Source organism: Heterodontus francisci, chromosome 17 (genome assembly GCF_036365525.1).
Source record: "Heterodontus francisci isolate sHetFra1 chromosome 17, sHetFra1.hap1, whole genome shotgun sequence".
Classification (NCBI taxonomy): Eukaryota; Metazoa; Chordata; class Chondrichthyes; order Heterodontiformes; family Heterodontidae; genus Heterodontus; species Heterodontus francisci.
In genome coordinates, this window is record NC_090387.1 from 55,992,349 (window position 1) to 56,012,912 (window position 20,564).

At 46.0% G+C, this 20,564-nt stretch overlaps 1 protein-coding gene across 4 annotated transcripts in view; it reads right to left on the reverse strand.

Annotated features, from left to right (window-relative positions):
• Positions 1–20,564, reverse strand: part of rpgrip1l (RPGRIP1 like) — a 263,930-nt gene that overhangs the window by 167,069 nt on the left and 76,297 nt on the right. For all 4 annotated transcript variants that reach the window (XM_068049460.1, XM_068049459.1, XM_068049461.1 and 1 more), the window contains 3 exons: positions 11,753–11,858; positions 5,388–5,534; positions 938–1,011 (listed from right to left, as the gene is read on the reverse strand). In XM_068049460.1, coding sequence (XP_067905561.1) covers positions 938–1,011; positions 5,388–5,534; positions 11,753–11,858 — 327 coding nt within the window. The remainder of the gene's footprint in view (positions 1–937; positions 1,012–5,387; positions 5,535–11,752; positions 11,859–20,564) is intronic.

The window sequence follows — 20,564 nt, forward strand, 5'->3', positions numbered from 1 at the left end:
GATGCTGCCGTAAAGCCAAAAAGACATCCTGCCTATCACACAAATGAGTAATGTGATATATGAATTTCAATGCCAGTGTGATGCTAGATATACAGGCCGTATGTCCCAAAGATTGGAGGATTGTATCAAACAACATGTCCCTTTCCGCTGTTCACAACGTGCAAGGTACAGGCCGTAACCAACCAGCCCCTGCTTGCAAAATTCAAAACACAGTGTCCAATATTAGATGTGATTCTGCGAATGGACAACATTTGCTAAATAATCTTCAGTGTGCTAGGAATTACACCGACAACCAATTTAAGATTGTCCGTAGGGCTTGCAGTGTGGTGTATTTGCACGTATTAGAAGCTACATATATTAATGCACAGGGCCCTGTTCTTTGCAGACAGAAAGAACATGTACACACATTGCCTGTTTCAACTAAATAAAATAAGTGATAGTCATTTGCTGGCTCATTCCTCATGTCAATGCCTTGACTAATCAGTCAAGCTGCCTGGGTTAAATTTCAAACAAAGCTTGGCAGTTAATTGTCAGTCACCATACACTGGTGCATTCTCCATGACAACACCTCGACCATAGTTCACTTGCTAACCAAATCAGTACTCTCTTCTCATACAGTATAAATTTGTTGTTTTACCTTACATTGCTCCTCTTGCAGATTGTCCTGATGAGTGCAAGACGAAAAGCTTCGACAACATGTCTCTATTTTCAGCAATACTCAATGTTTTCATCTTGTATTGCATACCGATTAAGTAAGATTGCATGCAAAGAAGATAAATAGTAAATACATAGGCCCTGAAATTCCATGGAGGTCTACTAGTTCTAGTCATAATTTTACTGGAACCCCCAGGGGAATATGTGAAAAAAAATACACACCATAATTATGAAAATAAGATAAATATCACATGAAAGGAATTAAAACTGTACGTTGGGGTACCTGTTATACAATTTGTCATAATTTTCCTTCAAAAGATCTCTTTCCTTTTGTAAGTCTTTGACTCTCTCTTGTAGCTGATCAAAAAAAAAGTTATGAATTACAAAGCAGCATAAGATTGACCAGATAGGAAACGTAATTCAATTTTGTGCACTTCTATTACTACTGCTGTATATTATGTTCCTCTCACTTTAATTTTTTATGCCTTTGAGTTTCCATTTGTAGACCTGTCTTGTACAATAGCAGTTTTGTAGCGTGATCTACTTTTAATGTAATTAGTTTATGGTAGATTTCCCATGAAGCCACTGCAGTGATTTGAAAAACATAGTAGAAATTTGAGAAACAGTTTTCAATATGCCGCCCCTACAGCCAAAACAGCTGTATTAAAACCAGAAATGATAATGAAATGGTTCTGCATCCTAGGAGACTGACAAAATCAATGCCCCTTCAGTGGGGCGGCACAGTGGCGCAGTGGTTAGCACCGCAGCCTCACAGCTCCAGCGACCCGGGTTCAATTCTGGGTACTGCCTGTGTGGAGTTTGCAAGTTCTCCCTGTGTCTGCGTGGGTTTCCTCCGGGTGCTCCGGTTTCCTCCCACATGCCAAAGACTTGCAGGTTGAGAGGTAAATTGGCCAATATAAATTGCCCCAAGTATAGGTAGGTGGAAGGGAAATATAGGGACAGGTGGGGATGTGGTAGGAATATGGAATTAGTGTAGGATTAGTATAAATGGGTGGTTGATGGTCGGCACAGATTCGGTGGGCCGAAGGGCCTGTTTCAGTGCTGTATCTCTAAAACTAAAAAAAAACTAAAAAACGATGTCAGAGTCATGACAACACAGAAGGAGGCCATTCGGCTCATCAAGTCCATGTGACGTAACAGACTCTGCTTTTTATTTATTTAGAGATACAGCACTGAAACAGGCCCTTTGGCCCACCGAGTCTGTGCCGACCAACAACCACCCATTTATACTAACCCTACAGTAATCCCATATTTCCTACCACCTACCTACACTAGGGGCAATTTACAACAGCCAATTTACCTATCACCTGCAAGTCTTTGGCGGTGGGAGGAAACTGGAGCACCCGGTGAAAACCCACGCGGTCACAGGAAGAACTTGCAAACTCCGCACAGGCAGTACCCAGAATCGAACCCGGGTCCCTGGAGCTGTGAGACTGCGGTGCTAACCACTGCGCCACTGGGCCGCTTTATAAAATATCAACTAATGGAAGGGGGAATAAAAGCTGTGTTCCAATTTCTATGTTTGGATTATGGTTACGAAACACGCTAAATACATTCTTGTGTTTTTTTTATTCATTCGTGGGATGTGGGCATTGCTGGCTAGGCCAGTATTTATTGCCCATCCCTATTTGCCCTTGAGAAGGTGGTGGTGAACTGCCTTCTTGAACCACTGCAGTCCTTGGGGTGTAGGTACACCAACAGTGCTGTTAGGAAAGGAGTTCCAGGATTTTGACCCAGCGACAGTAAAGGAACGGCAATATAATTCCATATCAGGATGGTGTGTGTGGCTTGGAGGGGAACTTGCAGTGGTAGTGTTCCCATGCATCTGCTGCCCTTGACCTTCTAGGTGGTGGAGGTCACGGGTTTGGAAGGTGCTGTCGAAGGAGTCTTGGTGAGTTGCTTCAGTGCATCTTGTAGATGGTACATACTGCTGCCACTGTGCGTTGGTGATAAAGAGAGTGAATGTTGAGAGTGGTGGATGGGGTGCCAATCAAGCAGGCTGCTTTGTCCTGGATGGTGTTGAACTTCTTGAGTGTTGTTGGAGCTGCACCCATCCAGGCAACTGGAGAGTATTCCATTGCACTCCTGACTGGTGGACAGGCATTGCGGAGACAGGTGGTGAGTTACTCGCCGCCGAATTCCCAGCGTTTGACCTGCTCTTGTAGCCACTGTATTTATGTAGCTGCTCCAGTTCAGTTTCTGGTCAATGGTAACCCCAGATGTTGATACTGGGGGATTCAGTGATGGTAATACCAATGAACATCAAGGGGAGATGGTTAGAGTCTCTCTTGTTTGAGACGGTCATTGCCTGGCACTTCTGTGGCGCAAATATTACTTGCCAATTATCAGCCCAAGCCTGGATGTTATCCAGGTCTTGCTGCCTCTGGACTTGGATTGCTTCAGTATCTGAAGAGTCGCGAATGGTGCTGATCATTGTGCAATCATCAGCAAACATCCCCACTTCTGACCTTAGGATGGAGGGAAGGTCATTGATGAAGCAGATGAAAATGGTTGGGCCTAGGACACTACCCTGAGGAACTCCTGCAGTGATGTCCTGGGACTCAGGTGATTGACCTCCAACAACCACAACCATCTTTCTTTGTGCTATGTATGAATCCAACCAGCGGAGAGTTTTCCCCCTGATTCCCATTGACTCCAGTTTTGCTCGGGCTCTTTGATGTCATACTTGGTCAAATGCTGCTTTGATGTTCAGGGCAGTCACTCTCACCTCATCTCTGGAGGTCAGCTCTTAGTCCATGTTTGGACAAAGGCTGTAGAGGTCAGGAGCTGAGTGGCCTGGCGGAACTCAAACTGAGCGTCAGTGAGCAGGTTATTGCTGAGCAAGTGCTGCTGGATAGCACTGTGGACGGCCCCTTCCATCACTTTGCTGATAACTGTGAGTAGACCGATAGGGTGGTAATTTGCCAGGTTGGAGTTGTCCTGCTGTTTGTGTTCAGGACATACCTGGGCAATTCTCCACATTGCTGGGTAATGCCAGTGTTGTAGCTGTACTGGAACAGCTTGGCCAGGGGCGCAGCTAGTTCTGGAGCGTAAGCCTTCAATACTATTGCCGGAATGTTGTCAGGGCCCATAGCCTTAGCAGTATCCAATGCCTTCAGCCTTTTCTTGATATCAAGTGGAGTAAATCAGTTTGGCTGAAGACTGGCATCTGTGATGCTGGGGACCTCAGGAGGAGGCCAAGGTGGATCAATCACTCAGCACTTCTGGCTGAAGATGGATGCAAATACCTCAGCCTTGTCTTTTGCACTGATGTGCTGGGCTCCCCCATCATTGTGGATGGGGATATTTGTGCAGCCTCCTCCTCCTGTTAGTTGTTTAATTATCCACCACCATTCATGACTGGATATGGCAGGAATGCAGAGCTTAGATCTTATCTTGGTTGTGGGATCGCTTAGCTCTGTCTATCGAATGGGGCTTCCGCTGGTTGGCATGCAAGTAGTCCTGTGTTGTAGCTTCACCAGGCGGAACCTCATTTTTAGGTATGCGTGGTGCTGGTCCTGGCATGTCCTCCTGCACTCTTCATTGAACCAGGGTTGGTCTCCCGGCTTGATGGTAATGGTAGTGTGGGGGATATGCTGGGTCATGAGGTCACAGAGGTGGTTGAATATAATTCTGCTGCTGCTGATGCCCACAGCGCCTCATGGATGCCTAGTTTTGAGTTGCTAGAGCTGTTCGAAATCTGTCCTATTTAGCACAGTGGTAGAGCTACACAACACGATGGTGGGTATCCTCAATGTGAAGACGGGATTTCGTCTCCACAAAGACTGTGCAGTGATCACTCCTACCAATACTGTCATGGACAGATGCATCGGCAACAGGTAGATCGGTGAGGATGAGGTCAAGTCGGCTTTTCCCTCTTGTTAGTTCCCTCACCACCTGCTACAGTCCCAGTCTCGCAAATATGTCCTTTAGGACTTGGCCAACTCGGTCAGTACTGGTGGTACCGAACCACTCTTGGTGATGGACATTGAAGTCCCCCACCCAGAGTATATTCTGTGCCCTTGCTACCCTCAGTGCTTCTTCCAATTGGTGTTCAACATGGAGAAGTACTGATTCACCAACCAAGGGAAGAGGCGGTAGGTGGCAATCAGCAGGAGGTTTCCTTGCTTATATTTGACCTGACGCCATGAGACTTCATGAGGTCCGGAGTCAATGTTCAGGACTCGGAGGGCAACTTCCTCCTGACTGTATACCACAGTGCCTCCGCCTCTGGTGGTTCTGTCCTGCCTGTGGCAGAGGACATACCCAGGGATGGTGATGGTGGTGTCTGGGAAATTGTAAGGTATGATTCCGTGAGTATGACTATGTCAGGCTGTTCCTTGACTAGTCTGTAGGAAAGCTCTCCCAATTTCGGCACAGGCCCCCAGATGTTAGTAAGGAGGACTTTGCAGGGTCGACAGGGCTAGGTTTGTTGTTGTTTCCTGTGCCTAGGTCAATGCTGGGTGGTCTGTCCAGTTTCATTCCTTTTCTCAGACTTGGTCGCGGTTTGATACAACTGAGTGGCTTGCTAGGCCATTTCAGAGGGCATTTCAGAGTCAACCACATTGCTGTGGTTTAGTATGTTGCTTGAATCCAAAGAGTGAATTAGACTCTTGCAATGTTTTCCTCAATATCCATTATTTCACATAATGCTATCTTCTGACTAATAGAGTATTATTTATTTTCAATGAAAAAAGTAAAAACAAAACTACCTCCACAGTTGCTTTTTGAGACAACGAAGTTGAGTAGAGCTGATTTTCAAGACAAAGGGACTTAGCCCGTTCTTCCTTCAGCTGTGCATTCAGTTCATCAACTTTATTAATAAAAGCTTCATGACTGGCTTTCATGGATTTCTGGTTCTGTAAGACAATACATCTTCAATAATTGTTTAGTTATTATATATTACAAACTTAGTCCATACACATACACAGTTTACAATTAATGAAGTTTGATATTCTATGTGCACAGTTGATTATGAGAGTTTCCATTTTTTCGTTAAAACTTGAGAATCTATATTTTTAAAAACTGAAAAGGATTTCATGGACATTGAATTATCTGGAGATGGCTGAACTTTGTGGGTGTTTTTTCTGAAAGGACGGTCAACAAAAGGGTTGATCAGTAAACAGCTACTGGAAAACATGTGATTTCACGTAAACATAGCAGGTGTTCTAACCTGAAGGGACACGTGTTTAAAAGGAAATGACAGATCATGATATATGGCTGTACAAGATTGTTGCTTAACTGTTTTTGGTTTCATTTTAAACTGTTAAAAGACAGCTGGTTTTTGGACTAAAAGAGGCAACTGGAGACCTGCACATTGACCTGCCAGGATCAGAAGAAAATCCAGACAACTGTTACCTCTGTCTGAAGAATCCCTGCTCTTGAAAAGCAAAAGCCTGTACCAAGTGCTACTCTTGCCTCCTGTATTTTGAGGAAATCTGGAATGTTTGCAGAAACCTTGCATCTTTAAAGGAACTGTGCATCGAATGTGTGGGGACTGAAACCTTTGTTGCTGCACAACTGCTGTAAGATCTACGTGAAGCCTTCTGTAGTTGAATTTCTTTGAACGCCTACCCAAAACAGACTGTTCATCAACCTAGCCTGGAAAGATTCCTAGTGGCAGCCATCTATTCAACTTTGGGACACCTCGCCAAAACAAAGGACTTCCATCTCTTCTCTTCAGCATATGTTTTTTTAAATTTCTTCTATTACTCCCAAGGCCACATGCGACTGAGTATAGAAATAAGAAAATACACTAGATGAATGCGTGGCTGGAGAGATGGTGCAAGAGGGAGGGCTTCAGATTTCTGGGGCATTGGGACCGGATCTGGGGAAGGTGGGACCTGTACAAGCCGGACGGTCTGCTCCTGAACAGGACTGGGACAAATATCCTTGCAGAAAGGTTTGCTAATGCTGCTGGGGATGGTTTAAACTAGCTTGGCAGGGGGACTGGAACTTGAACACAGTCTTAGATAGGACAATTTTAGGGCAGGGAACGGGAGGCTGAAAATTAGCGAGTGACTCTGAAAGACAGAAGAAGCAAAGGTTAACAAGTATGCAGCACAGGAAATTGGCAGTGTTAAAGGTACTTATTTAAATGCAAGGAGTATAGTAAATAAAGCTAATGAGCTGAGGGCACAGATAAACACATGGCAACACGATATCGTTGCTGTAACTGAAACTTGGCTTAAAGAGGGGCAAGAATGGCAACTCAACATCCCTGGATATAGAGTTCAGGTGGGATAGAGAGGGAGATAAAAAAAGGAGGGGGTGTAGCATTATTAGTTAAGAATCAATAACAGCTTTGAGGAGGGATGATATGCTAAATGATCATCAAATGAGGCCATATGGGTGGAGCCCAGAAATAAAAAAGGGGCAGCCACACTACTAGGGGTGTACTACAGACCCCCAAATAGTGAGAGAGAGATAGAAGAGCAAATATGTAGGCAAATTTCTGAGTGCCAAAAACTACAGGGCAATAATAGTTGGGGATTTCAACTACGCCAATATCAACTGGGATACAAACAGTGTGAAGGGCACAGAGAGGACAAAATTCTTGAACTGCATTCAAGATAACTTTTTTAGCCAGCACGTAACAAGCCCAACGAGAGGGGGCGCAATTCGAGATTTAGTCTTCAGTAATGAAGCTGAGCAAGTGGAGGAAGTAACAGTAGGTGACCATTTTGGAGATAGTGACCATAATACAGTAAGTTTTAGCATAATCATGGTAAAGGACAAAGATAAAACAGGAGTAAAAGTTCTAAATTGGGGAAAGGCAAATTTTAAGAAACTGAGAGGTGACCTGGCGAAAGTGGACTGGATACAGCTACTTGAAGGAAAATCAATGGCAAACCAGTGGGAGGCATTCAATAGCGAGATATTACAGGCACAGTGTAGGCATGTCCCCACAAAGATAAAGGATGGTACTGCCAAATATAGTCATCTATAAGCTTCCAGGGTAAGTTGAAGCAGAAAAAGAAAGCTTATGACAATCACAAAAATCTTAATACTTTCGAAAGCCTAGTGGAGTATAGAAAGTGCAGGGGTGAAGTAAGAAAGAAAATTAGAAAAGCAAAGAGAGGGCATGAAAAATTATTGGCAGGTAACATCAAGGAAAACCTGAAGATGTTTTATTAGTACATTAAGAGCAAGAGGATAACTAAGGAAAGGGTAAGGCCTATCAGAGATGTACAAGGGAACTTATGCGTGGATGCAGATGATGTGGGCAGGGTTCTTAATGAGTTTTTTGTCTCTGTTTTCACAAAGGAGAGGGTTGATGTAGGCATTGTAGTTAAGGAGGAGGAGTGTGAAATATTAGATACATTAAGCATAATGAAAGAGGAAGTACGAGAGGGTCTGACATCCTTGTATGTGGATAAATCACCAGGGCCGGATGGATTGCATCCCAGGTTGTTAAAGGAAGCCAGTGAGGAAATAGCGGACGTGCTGAGGATCATCTTCAAATCCTCACTAGATACCGGAAAGGTACCAGTTGACTGGATGTCTGCGAGCATTGTACCATTGTTTAAAAAGGGCGCGAGGGATAGGCCAACTAATTATAGGCTGGTCAGTTAAACCTCGGTAGTGGGTAAATTGTTAGAATCTATTCTGAGGGACAGCATAAACTGCCACTTAGAAAGGCATGGATTAATGAGGGATAGTCAGCATGGATTTGTTAAGGGAAGGTCATGTCTTACAACTTAATTGAGTTTTTTGAGGAAGTAACAAGAAGGATTGGTGAGGGTAGTGCAGTGGATGTGGTCTACATGGATTTTAGTAAGGCATTTGACAAGGTCCCACATGGCAGACTGGTCAGTAAAATGAAAGCCCATGGGATATAGGGGAATATGGCAAGTTGGATCCAGAATTGGCTCAGGGACAGGCAACAAAATCCGTAGTCGACGGATTATTTTGTGAATGGAAAGCTGTTTCCAGTGGCGTTCCACAGGGCTCAGTGTTGAGTCCCTTGCTGTCTATGGTATATATTAATGATTTGGACTGAAATGTGGGAGGCATAATTGGGAAATTTGCTGATGACACAAAAATTGGCCATGTAATTGATACTGAAGAAGATAACCATAGACTCCAGAAAGATATTGATGGTTTGGTTGAGTGGGCAGAAAAGTGGCAAATGGAATTCAATCCAGAGAAGTGTGAGGTAATGCATTTGGGAAGGGCAAATAAAGCGAGGGAATACACAATAAACAGGAGGATATTGAGATGTGTAGAAGAAGTGAGAGACCTTGGAGTGCATGTCCACAGGTCCCTGAAGGTGGCAGGACAGGTAGAGTAGTGAAGAAGGCAAATGGAATGATTTCCTTTATTGGCCGAGGTATAGAATACAAAAGCAGGGTGTAATGCTGGAACTGTATAAAATGCTGGTGAGGCCACAGTTGGAGTATTGCGTAAGTTCTGGTCACATTAGGGGCAGCACAGTGGCGCAATGGTTAGCACCGCAGCCTCACAGCTCCAGTGACCCGGGTTCAATTCTGGGTACTGCCTGTGCGGAGTTTGCAAGTTCTCCCTGTGACTGCGTGGGTTTTCGCCGGGTGCTCCGGTTTCCTGCCACAGCCAAAGACTTGCAGGTTGATAGGTAAACTGGCCATTATAAATTGCCCCTAGTATGGGTAGGTGGTAGGGGAATTGAGAGAAGGTGGGGATGTGGTAGGAATATGGGATTAATGTAGGATTAGTATAAATGGGTGGTTGATGGTCGGCACAGACTCGGTGGGCCGAAGGGCCTGTTTCAGTGCTGTATTTCTGAATAAGTAACTAAATTACAGAAAGGACATAATTGCTCTGGAGAGAGTACAGAGGAGATTTACTAGAATGTTGCAGGGATTGAAATTTGCAGCTATGAAGAAAGATTAGATCAGCTAGGGTTGTTTTCCTTAGAATAGAGGAGGCTGAGGGGTGACTTAATCGAGGTGTGCAAAATTATGAGGGGCCTAGATAGAGTAGACAGGAAGGACTTGTTTCCCCGAGCAGAGAGGTCAATTACCAGGGGGCACAGATTTAAGGTGATTGATAGAAGGATTAGAGGGGACATGTAGAAAAACTTTTCACCTAGAGGGCGTCTGGAATTCACTGCCAGGAGCGGTGGTGGAGGCAGAAACCCACCATTCTTTTAAAAGGTACTTGGATATGCACCTGAAATGCTGTAACCGGCAAGGCTATGGACCAGGTGCTGGAAGGTGGGATTAGATTGGACGGCTAGTTTTTTCAGCTGGCATGGACACGATGGGCTGAATGGCCTCCTTTTGCACCGTAATTTTTCTATGGTTCTATTTCTTTGTGACAGCTGTAAACAAAAATCCCTTTTTTTCCTGGTTAACCGGTTATATATGTGAGTGTGTGTGTGAGGGCCAGGATGAAAATAAGGGGCTTTAATATTTCAATTCGTGTACATATTTACTTCATTATTGGTTAAGGCTTGGTCTATAATAAACAGATAATTTTGTTGTTTATTAAGAAACCTGGTTGGTGTGCTTTATTGTGGGGAGGAAGAGAGGCCGAAATTTTACATCCCCACAAAGAGCAGGATTGTGGCTGGTGGTGGGGGTCGTGGGAAGTGTAAAATGGAGTGGGAGGTTCGGGGGGCCCTTCCCGAGCTGCTCCTGCCTCCGCCGCCATTTTACGTGGGGCGGCGGTGGGAAACGGCCCGCCCACCCAAGGTCAATCAAGGCCTTTAAGTGGCCAATTGACAGCCACTTAAGGGCCTTCGCCCGCCGCCACGGGGATTTTACCCTTGACCGGTCAGGTGGCCTAGGTCTGAGAAAAGCCATCTGACAAAAGCAGGTGGCTCTCTGACAGCCTGGGAGGAGGCCCTCCTGATCAGGGACCCTGTGCCCGATGGAGGGCCGTCCCCGATGCCCCAATCACTCCCAACATCCAGCACGCCCCTCACACCCCCAATCGCCTTGCCAGGGCCCGACCGATCACCCCTGGCAAGGCCCCAAAAACTTACCTTTTCCCGGAGTTGGCCTTCCTCTTCTTCGCAAAGCTGGGTTGCAGTCCCAGCAGTGACCACTGATCCTAGTGACGCTGCTGGGATTAGGAGCTGCTGGCCCACTGATTGGCCGGCAGCTCCATTCAGTGGGACTTCCCACCTCAGACCAATCAAGGGCCTGGGGGCTGTAAAATCTGGACTGGATCCCCAGGCCTAGCAGAGGCGGGATCGCCACCGACTTTTCGGTCGGTGGACGGCTCCCGTCCGCGAGGGTAAAATTCAGCCCAGAGTTGGTCTAATTGACTGTTTCGGTAAGTGGGAAAATTTATTGATATGTTGTGACCTGTGAAGACGTGGGACTGAATTAATAATGCACTCCTCCCATCTCGGTCGTAACAAAAAAATGTCAGCAGTTGAGGAAAGAACTTGCGCTCCAAACTTCTTTATACAAAAAACTGCTGAAAAATTCAATCTTTAAAAAAAAAACTCAATACAAAAATAGGTTTTGAAAGTTTCAGTACCTGAGGAGAATGAATCACTTGCAATGTCAGTTTACATGGGATAAGGAGAGAAACTGGGTGGTCAGCGGTTTCATGGAAATAAGGTCAAGGGAGCAGTTGGTGGACACTTGGAATCGATGAATCAAAGAGGGCATCAGGTGCAAAATTCATAACTTAGCAATGCCAGAGAAGAAAATTCCACGTAATAGATAAAAAAACTACTTCTTCACATGTAGCATCTCTAAGTTATGAAATAAACTACTACATTCTGCAGGGAATGCACTCAATTAAAGCAATGAAAAGACAAACAAATTCCTAATTTAGCAGTGAATATAAGGTTACAGGCCCATGTGGTTGGTGCAGGGGCGGAGGAAGATTAAATGGTTAGCACGGTTGCTGTACATGGATGCTATTGATGGAAGTTAGTTGGATGGGCTATATGGCATTTCCTCATTCCTCCCACTTTCTAGATTTTGTATAATATTAATATAACTGGAAGTATATTTTCAATAAATTTACTGTGAGCTTCAAAGGTCTTTTTTGTTTCTTGATTATATACATAAGGTTTCATGAGAAACAGATAATGTTTTGGGAACAGCTTTGTTGCCCCTGACCCTTGAACTCTTACCTCTTGAATTTGCAAAAATTTTCCCTCCAAGATGGTAAGTGCAGCAGCTTTATCCACAACTTGTTTTTGTAGCTTTATCATCTCTACATTGTCTCTGATCGTTGTCCTATAAAGAGAAAAAATTATGATGCACTATATCATCGACAATACTGAACTGAGAAAAACAGATTTTCTTTTTGGCATAAACCTTTCATATCACACATTTTTTCCTACAATCGTTATTTTCCCTCCACGGAGTCAAATACATTGTTAATCCTTGTTTATCCGTAGAGTGTACAACAGCTGAGAAAATAAATCTGATAAATAAACGTGAAAAATATTTGAATCGAGAGATACATTTTCCTAATTTCCCAAACCTTTGAGGACTGACATGTCAGTAGGAGGTTTGGTCATTTTTAACTGCAGCTCTTTAACAGCGAGCGTAGAATAAAAACTTACCTCGCGTTCACACTATATTGGCTGGTCATGTAGGATGTTCAAATTGCAAGGGATTTTTAAAATGAAAATTTGTCTGTAACATGCTGTTATGCCACCACTTTAACAAGGTCAGAGGCTGAATTTTCGAGAACGGAGGTTGAAAATACCAGCATCAGCCGGCATACCAGTTTCCTGACGCTGGCCATTTTCACCAGGGTGGGTGGAGGGTGGCCCAGCAATCCTGCCTGCTCCATGATTAAGGCCAATTAAGCTGGTTGGGGAGATCATTAAGTGTTCATAATCAGCGGAATGTTGTGATTTTTACAGGGTCACACAGGCTGCACGTGCTGAATGGAGGCATGCACATAGTAGGGAGCCAGTCATGGCTGCCAGAGGAAATTAGCTGGGCCCCATACAAGGGTGAACGGCGCGGGGACAGGTGACATCGGGTCAGTGAAGCTTGTGGGGAGGGTGAGCAGTAAATGCTCAGGCAGTGCAGGGGTCATCACCATCCTGGCATTGCGGAGGCATAGAAGCAGGGGGCAAGGCTGCTAAGCACAATTGGGAGGCCACATGAGCACAATAAAGGCTGCAGTCGGCAATGGGGCGCACGATTCTCAGATTTCAGGCACAATGGCAGTGAGCAGCAACACCCTCTGCAGGAAAGTTGGAGTGCAGGGCATCAGGAGGGCATGGGAGGAACGAGAGCAGGAAGGACACAGAGGCCATACCCTCAGCCTAGGATCCACTGCTGAAGACGGAGCGACCAGGAGATGACTGAGAACAAGTGCTGCAGGAGACTGCGACTCTCCAGGCAGATGGTCACTGACATCTGTGCCCTCGTCACCGAGGCCTCACACCTAGCAGCACTGGTCACCATGCCCTGCCAGTAGTCAACAAAGCCACTTCTGGCTCCTTCCAAGGATCTGCCGCAGACCTTGGTGGCACTTCGAAAAGGCTGCACGCCTCTGCATCTCACAGATCACTGATGTCCTATTTGCCAGAGCTGGACAGTACATTTAGTTCATGACAGATGGGGCCTCAGAGGCGCAAAGGGCAGTGGGTTTTGCCGCCATCGCTGGATTTTCCCAGGTGCAGGGCACCATCAATTGCACCAATGTGGCCATCAAGACACCCAGTGACAGGTCAGTGAGAATCTTCAACAGGAAGGGCTTCCACTCCCTCAACGTTCAATGGTCTGCAACCACAACAAGAGGTTCCCCCATGTGTGCACAGGCTTTCCTGGCAGCTGCCATGACTCCTTCATTCTGCAGAAGTCCATGCTGCCGCAGCTCTTCACTCCAACCCCCAAAGTCTGTGGATGGATTCTAGGGGAAAAAGGACATCCCTTGAAGAGTTGGCTACTCACCCCTCTATGAAATCTCCAGACAGAGGGACAGAGGCAATACAACTGGAGCTATCTGCTCACCAGGACCACCATTGAGTAGGTCATCGGGCTTCTGAAGATGCAGTTCTGGTGTCTGCACTGGTGAAATGGCACCATGTAATACACTCCTGCAGGGGTCTCACTCATTGTAGTGGTCTGCTGCATTCTCTGTAACATGACCCTCCAGGGAGGTGCGTTTCTTGAGGGCAGTGAGGCCCTGAAAGGACACAACTCATTGGAGGAAGAGGAGGAGAAGAGGAGGTGAAAGGGCAGGATGCAGAACACTGAGGTGCTCAGGTTGCGCAGGGAAGTGGCTGGGCACAGTGTGGTGTTCGAAGGTCTTGTCAGGATGCCATGAATTTCAGGGATCTTCTGATTCAGGAATGTTTCAACTGAGCTCCTCTGACCCAGGACCAACGGTATGGTATGCAACTCAATCTGCCGTGCCTATACTAGCACTTCCAACAAGGACACAGCAGGAACATTGTAAACACTTACTGCCAATGAAGGATGAACATCTACCCAGAGGTTTTGCCATCGCTGTTGAGAAACCCTTAATCTCCTTCAGCACCTCATACATCTTTTCTTGTCCAGCTATCAGCTAAAGGAGTCTCACACATGTGGCTTCAGGTGTCATTATTTACATAGTGCTCAGAAAGTAAAACAGTGCACAGTTACAGGAAGAAGACACCCCAGTGATCCATTCAGTGCTCTGCGCAACACAGCGGTTTCTGCTTTCGACCACTTCCACGCGGTGCTCCCCTTGTGGCCTCGGATGAGGTGGAGGCCGCCTGCTCCTTGTCCCGGCATGCGGTTGAGATGCATGTGGCAGTCATTCTCATCATGGAGGTACTCATGGGGGCATCTCCAGAAGCTGCTGCACCTGGATCATTGCAGGGTCAGCCTCCACCTCTGGGCCTTGCTGCATTGATCTCCCTCTGTCAGAGGGACCAGAGGCCTAAGATAATGATGACACCTCGTGAGGGGTGGCACCCTCATCCTCCTCGGCGACATTCTCAGCCTCTGGCTGGCGCTCTGGATGGCTGGAGGGGAGCACCAGCTGGGGCGGAACTGACATCCCGTCCAAACATCTCTGCACCACCCACACCACTGACCAGTCCAGGCTACATAGTGTGGCATGCATCCTGTGTAAATCAGTGCATAGTTGCTGCATGCGCTCCAAGTGCTGATGCATATGGCTCTCTATGAGCTTGGCCACTCTCTCAATGGAGGGGTCCATGCACTCAAAGCCCCGAGACATTGTGGTGCACATGAGCTGAATGAAATTCTCCATTCTCAGCCCACGACCCTGCATCAGGGATCTCAGACATGTGGGAGCACATCTGCTGACTCCTGAGGACCTGCGTCTATGCCCAGCTGAGCAGGGCTGTGTCTTTCCTCCCTCCTCTGAGGGCAGCTGCTCACAGTTGTCTCTGCTCTGACCCCTCCTCATGCACGCTAGGCTGTGCTCCTCACCCAGTGCTACCCCATCTAAACACATGCGAGGACCTACTGAGGTGAGCGTATCTGCACTGGTGGACAGTGTGCTTGTAAGGTGTGACGTTGCTTCTTCGGAGGTTTGCTGGCCCTCTTGGCCCGGTGAAGGTGTGGGAGAAGGGCTCTTTAGGTCAACGACTGCACCTGTGGGAGACACAAGAAGAGACTATAAGAGTTAGCCTTGGAGTAGAAGCCTTTGCAATGCCAAAATTTCCCAATGTAAGACTGTATTCAGCATGCTGTCAGACGGGGCAATATACCCCATAAATGAGCGGATTGCCATCTCTAATCACCATCTCCACCATGAGTGACCATCTTACCATGGCAGACATCCTCGTCGTCTGTGATCCTGGCTATTTCCATCACTTCCTCCTCCATGGGTGTGATGATTTGTATCTAGGGAACACTTCCACCCATTTGAGCCCTCTCTCAGGCATTATATAGTCGTTTCACCTGCAAGGACACAAAAACAGCGTGATGAGGCACTGCTGTCCTCTATGGTCAATGGCAGCTGCTCCTATTTATTAGAAGGTGCCATGTATCATTGGGTGCAGGTCCTCAGCAGCACCATGGCTCTGAGCCATTCTGAGGGGTCAGTAAGTGGTCTGTGCACACACCCCTCCCATGTTCAGGAGTAGCATGTGCCCTGAGGCTCCTCAAGTTATCTGTCTGCTGGAGGATGAATACCCAGAGACCTGTCCTGAGGTTTGGGGGTAGCACTCACCTTGCCAGAGCAGACCTTTTCCTACACTGGATTCCCTCCGAGCAATACGAATTAGGTGCAGGAGTGGGCCACTTGGCCCCTTGAGCCTGCTCCGCCATTCAACAAGATCATGGCTTATTTGATTGTAACCTCAACTCCACATTCTCGCCTATCCCCAATAACCTTTCACCACCTTGTTTATCAAGAATCTATCTACTTCTGCCTTAAAAATATTCAAAGACTCTGCTTCCACCTCCTTTTCAGGAAGAGAATTCCAAAGACTCACGACCCTCTGAGAGAAAAAATTTCTCCACATCTCTGTCTTAAATGGGCGACCCCTTAGTTTTAAACAGTGACCCCTAGTTCGAGATTCTCCCACAAGGGGAAACATCCTTTTCACATCCACCCTGTCAAGACGCCTCAGGATCTCATATGTTTCAATCAAGTCACCTCTTACTCTTCTAAACTCCAGTGGATACAAGCCTAGCCTGTCCAACCTTTCCGAAGACAACCCGCCCATTCCAGGTATTAGTCTAGTAAACCTTGTCTGAACTGCTTCCAACGCAGTTACATCCTTCCTTAAATAAGGAGACCAATACTGTACACAATATTACAGATGTGATCTCACCAATGCCCTATATAACTGAAGCAGCAACCTTTTGTGATTCATGCACAAGGACACCCAGATCCCTCTGCATCTCAGAGCTCTGCAATCTCTCACCATTTAGATAAAATGCTTCTTTTTTATTCTTCCTGCCAAAATGGACAATTTCACATTTTCCCACATTATACTGCATTTGCCAGATCTTGGCCCACTCACTTAACCTATCTATATCCCTTGGTAGCCTCCTTATGTCCTCTTCACAACTTACTTTCCTACCTATTTTTGTGTCATCAGCAAATTTAGCAGCCATACCTTCGGTCCCTTCATCCAAGTTATTTATATAAATTGTAAAAAGTTCAGGCCCCAGCATTGATCCCTGCAGCACACCACTCGTTACATCTTGCCAACCAGAAAATGACCCATTTATATAAAAGCAAAATACTGCAGATGCTGGAAATCTGAAATAAAAACAGTAAGTGCTAGAAATACTCAGCAGGTCTGGCAGCATCTGTGGAGAGAGAAGCAGAGTTAATGTTTCAGGTCAGTGACTTTTCATCAGAACTGGCAAAGGTTCCATTTATGCCTACTCTCTGTTTCCTGTTAGCTTGCCAATCTTCTATCCATGCCAATACATTACACAATGAACTTTTATTTTCTGCAATAACCTTCGATGTGGCACCTTATTAAATGCCTTCTGGAAATTCTGGCAAAATCCAAGGTCTCCAAGGACATACTTTGTGATTTCCTATTTGGCGATGACTGTGCACTACTTGCTGGTTCAGAGCTGGACATGCAATGTAGCATGGACTGGTTCTTCAATGTTTGCAACAACTTCAGCCTTACAAACAGCACAAAGAAAACTGAAGTAATGTACCAGCCTGCTCCAGGAAACTTCTATCTCGAGCTCAAGGTTTCAGTCCATGACCACAACTTGTCAGCAGCAGTTCACTTATCTCAGCAGCATACTCTTTCGGGCTGTCTATATCGATGACGAGACACATGTAAGAATTGCCAAAACAATGTCGCCTTCGGCAGACTTCAAACATCAGTCTAGGAATGAAGAAGAGTAAATCTGCCTCCCAAACTGAAAGTCTATAGAGCAATAGTCCTGGTCACTCTGCTCTACGAAGACTTGGACTGTGTACCAGCGTCATGCCAAGAAGCTCAGCCACTTTCACTTGAACTGCCTTCAGAAGCTTCTGAAGATTAGATGACAAAATACCAAACATGGAGGTGCTCACCCGAGCTGGCATGCCAAGCATCCCCACCATATTGAGAGAGTCACAACTGAGTTGGGCTGGTCATGTAGCCAGAATGCCGGACATTTTCTATGGATAACTTCAGTCTGGGGTGCGCTCTCGTGGCGGTCAAAGGAAGCACTACAAGGATACTCTGAAGGCTTCACTTAGGAGTTTTGATATCGACCCCGAGTCCTGGGAGAAACTTGTCCAGGATTGCTGCACCTGGATGCAGTCTCCTTTGAAAATAAGCACATATCAGAGGCAGAGAGAAAACACAAAGAGTGGAAATCATGAGCCAGCAGCTCGTCCAAAGCTCAGTCGTCTGCAGTATCCTGCCCTATCTGCAGCAGAATCCTCTGGGCGCAGATTAGCCTTCGCAGTGACCTACGTACCCACCAGAACACTAGCAAACACCCCAGATGATGGACATGGTTATGCTCGCCTCGAAAGACAAACAACACACTGGATCCGTGTTCTGTGACTATGGCAGCGATGTCCAGCCATGTATGGTTGGTCTGGGAGGGTGGCCTCTTCCTGCTATCCTCTAGGAAGAGGACCTCCCTCATGACCTGCAGCATGACCACCAGGTCTGCAACTGAAAATCGAGGGGCTGTCATGCCCCAGGTTCCAGGCCTCTAGATCTGCTGAGACGTTGTGAAAATCAAGTGTGCTGAGATTTATCACTCTGCAGTATCAGTTCTGGGTGCTGCCTGTGCGGAGTTTGCAAGTTCTCCCTGCGACTGCGTGGGTTTTCGCCGGGTGCTCCAGTTTCCTCCCACAGCCAAAGACTCGCAGGTTGATAGGTAAATTGGCCATTGTAAATTGCCCCTAGTGTAGGTAGGTGGTAGGAGAATGGTGGGGATGTGGTAGGGAATACGGGATTAATGTAGGATTAGTATAAATGGGTGGTTGTTGGTCGGCACAGACTAGGTGGGCCGAAGAGCCTGTTTCAGTGCTGTATCTAATAAAAATAAATTTAAAAAAATAATTATCAGTACGCAAAACGGCAGCCACAATAATGGCTGCCGTGGTCAGTTTAAATCGGGCCTGCATCTGAGTTGTCCTCCCTCCATTCCTGTCCTCATGACTGTTAATTGGCTGCCAAACTCATCTCCATATCAATTAAGGGGTCAGCCCATGGAACTCGGGGCCCATTACTGTGTCCCCCCCCACCCCCCGGGGTTGGTTTCACGTCCCGAAAGCAGCCCCAACTTCTGTTTCCCTCTCTCAGTGAAAATCCAGCTCCAGGTGTCTCATGAAACTAGTTCTAATGGTTACTGGAAGAATGAAAGTATTTGGAGGATTTTACTGCAGCTCCATGTATTTCAGCCATATGAACATATGAATTAGAAGCAGGAGTAGACCACTCGACCCCTCGAGCCTGCTCCGCCATTCAATAAGTTCATGGCTGAACTAATTACTCCACATAACCACCCTGAAAGCTAATTGGAAATGTAACGCCCAGCACATCCAGTGTTCTTTTAGTTTGAAGTTTTAGGGGTAGATATTTGATTCTTTAGGTGTAGTACTTAAAATGACAGAATAAAATGGAGGCAGGAGAATATAGTAATGAATGGAGTTTAGCACATTGCCCTTTCACCTCCAGGACCTGGCTTAGGTTTAGCCCAGGTTGATAAGACAAATGTTTTTTCTTTAACAGCTGCAAGGGTGCTGTGTGAAATGTATTTGGCCAGTTCCAGACCAATCCCATTTGCTGAGTATTCACATGACAAAACTGTCTGTAAAGGGATACAAATTGGCTGTCTCACTCAGAGACCCCATCAAGATAATTGCTGGTAGCAGTGGAAATATCAAACTGATGTAGTGGGGAATGATCTTCTGTGGTTGGAGTTTGACCCGGAGTCTCACTGCCTCCAGACGCTGCTCGCGAGATGGCTGTGGTGGAGAAGAGACCGTTGTCCACCTCCTTCTGAAATGTGCCTTTGCAAAAGCAGGTCTGGAAAGAGATGCAGTGGTTTTTGTCGAGGTTCATTCCGAGCAGCTCTGTAACACAGGAGTCTGTGCTCTACGGGCTGTTCCCAGGGACGCACATCGAGATAAACATCAACTGTTGCTGGAGGACCATCAACTCGGTGAAGGACGCACTTTGGTCTGCCCAAAACGTGCTGGTCTTCCAGAGCAAAGAGTTGTCCACGACCGAGTGTTGCAGCCTGGCACATTCCATGGTCCAGAACTACATGCGGAGGGACGCACTAAAGCTTGGGGCAGCCGCCGCAAAGGCGCAATGGGGACCACTGTGTAAGGTCCTCCCGCCATAGTATACTGAAGGTCTGGAACTTGTGTAAAACCCCTCGGGTTGTATGCACCAAAATGATTTTTGCTATGTAATGCCAATGTACATTGCATTTAAAATGGAATGGCAAGAATTGTGAGGCACTTCATGTTTTCTGTATTGAAGAAATCTAATCTCTATTGTACTTCCCGAAATGTGAAATTTGAACTGTTTTCTAATGTATTTTTGCAAATTTTTATGAAAAAGTATATTTTTGGAAAAAAAAGTTGACTTCTGTTAGCAGAGGAAGGGAAAGTTTTGCTCTGCATCTGGCTTATGCTGTGCCTCTTATGGGATTTCCTCACCATGACACTAAATGACAAAGCCACAAAAGGTGCATCATGCCCCCAAGCTGACATCCTCACCTGGGGAAGAAAATCCTATTCCCAAAAATATGTAAAATAATAACGCAGAGGTGTTATCTCAATATTAAATATTTTATTAAGTATTTCTGTTTGTGTGTAGCACTGAAATGAAGGCTGTATGTTGGAGAGTTTTGAATGGCCAGAATGCTTGTATTTGCCTTGAGGCAGATTTGTTGTGCATTTTTAAGATTGCTGCATAAAAGATGCTTTGTACCAAATTTTATTTAGTATCTGTTCAATATATCAACTGGTTTGGTCAGGTTATTACTGGAATTTTGAGCTGTGCTTCCTCAATCTGTTTTGGA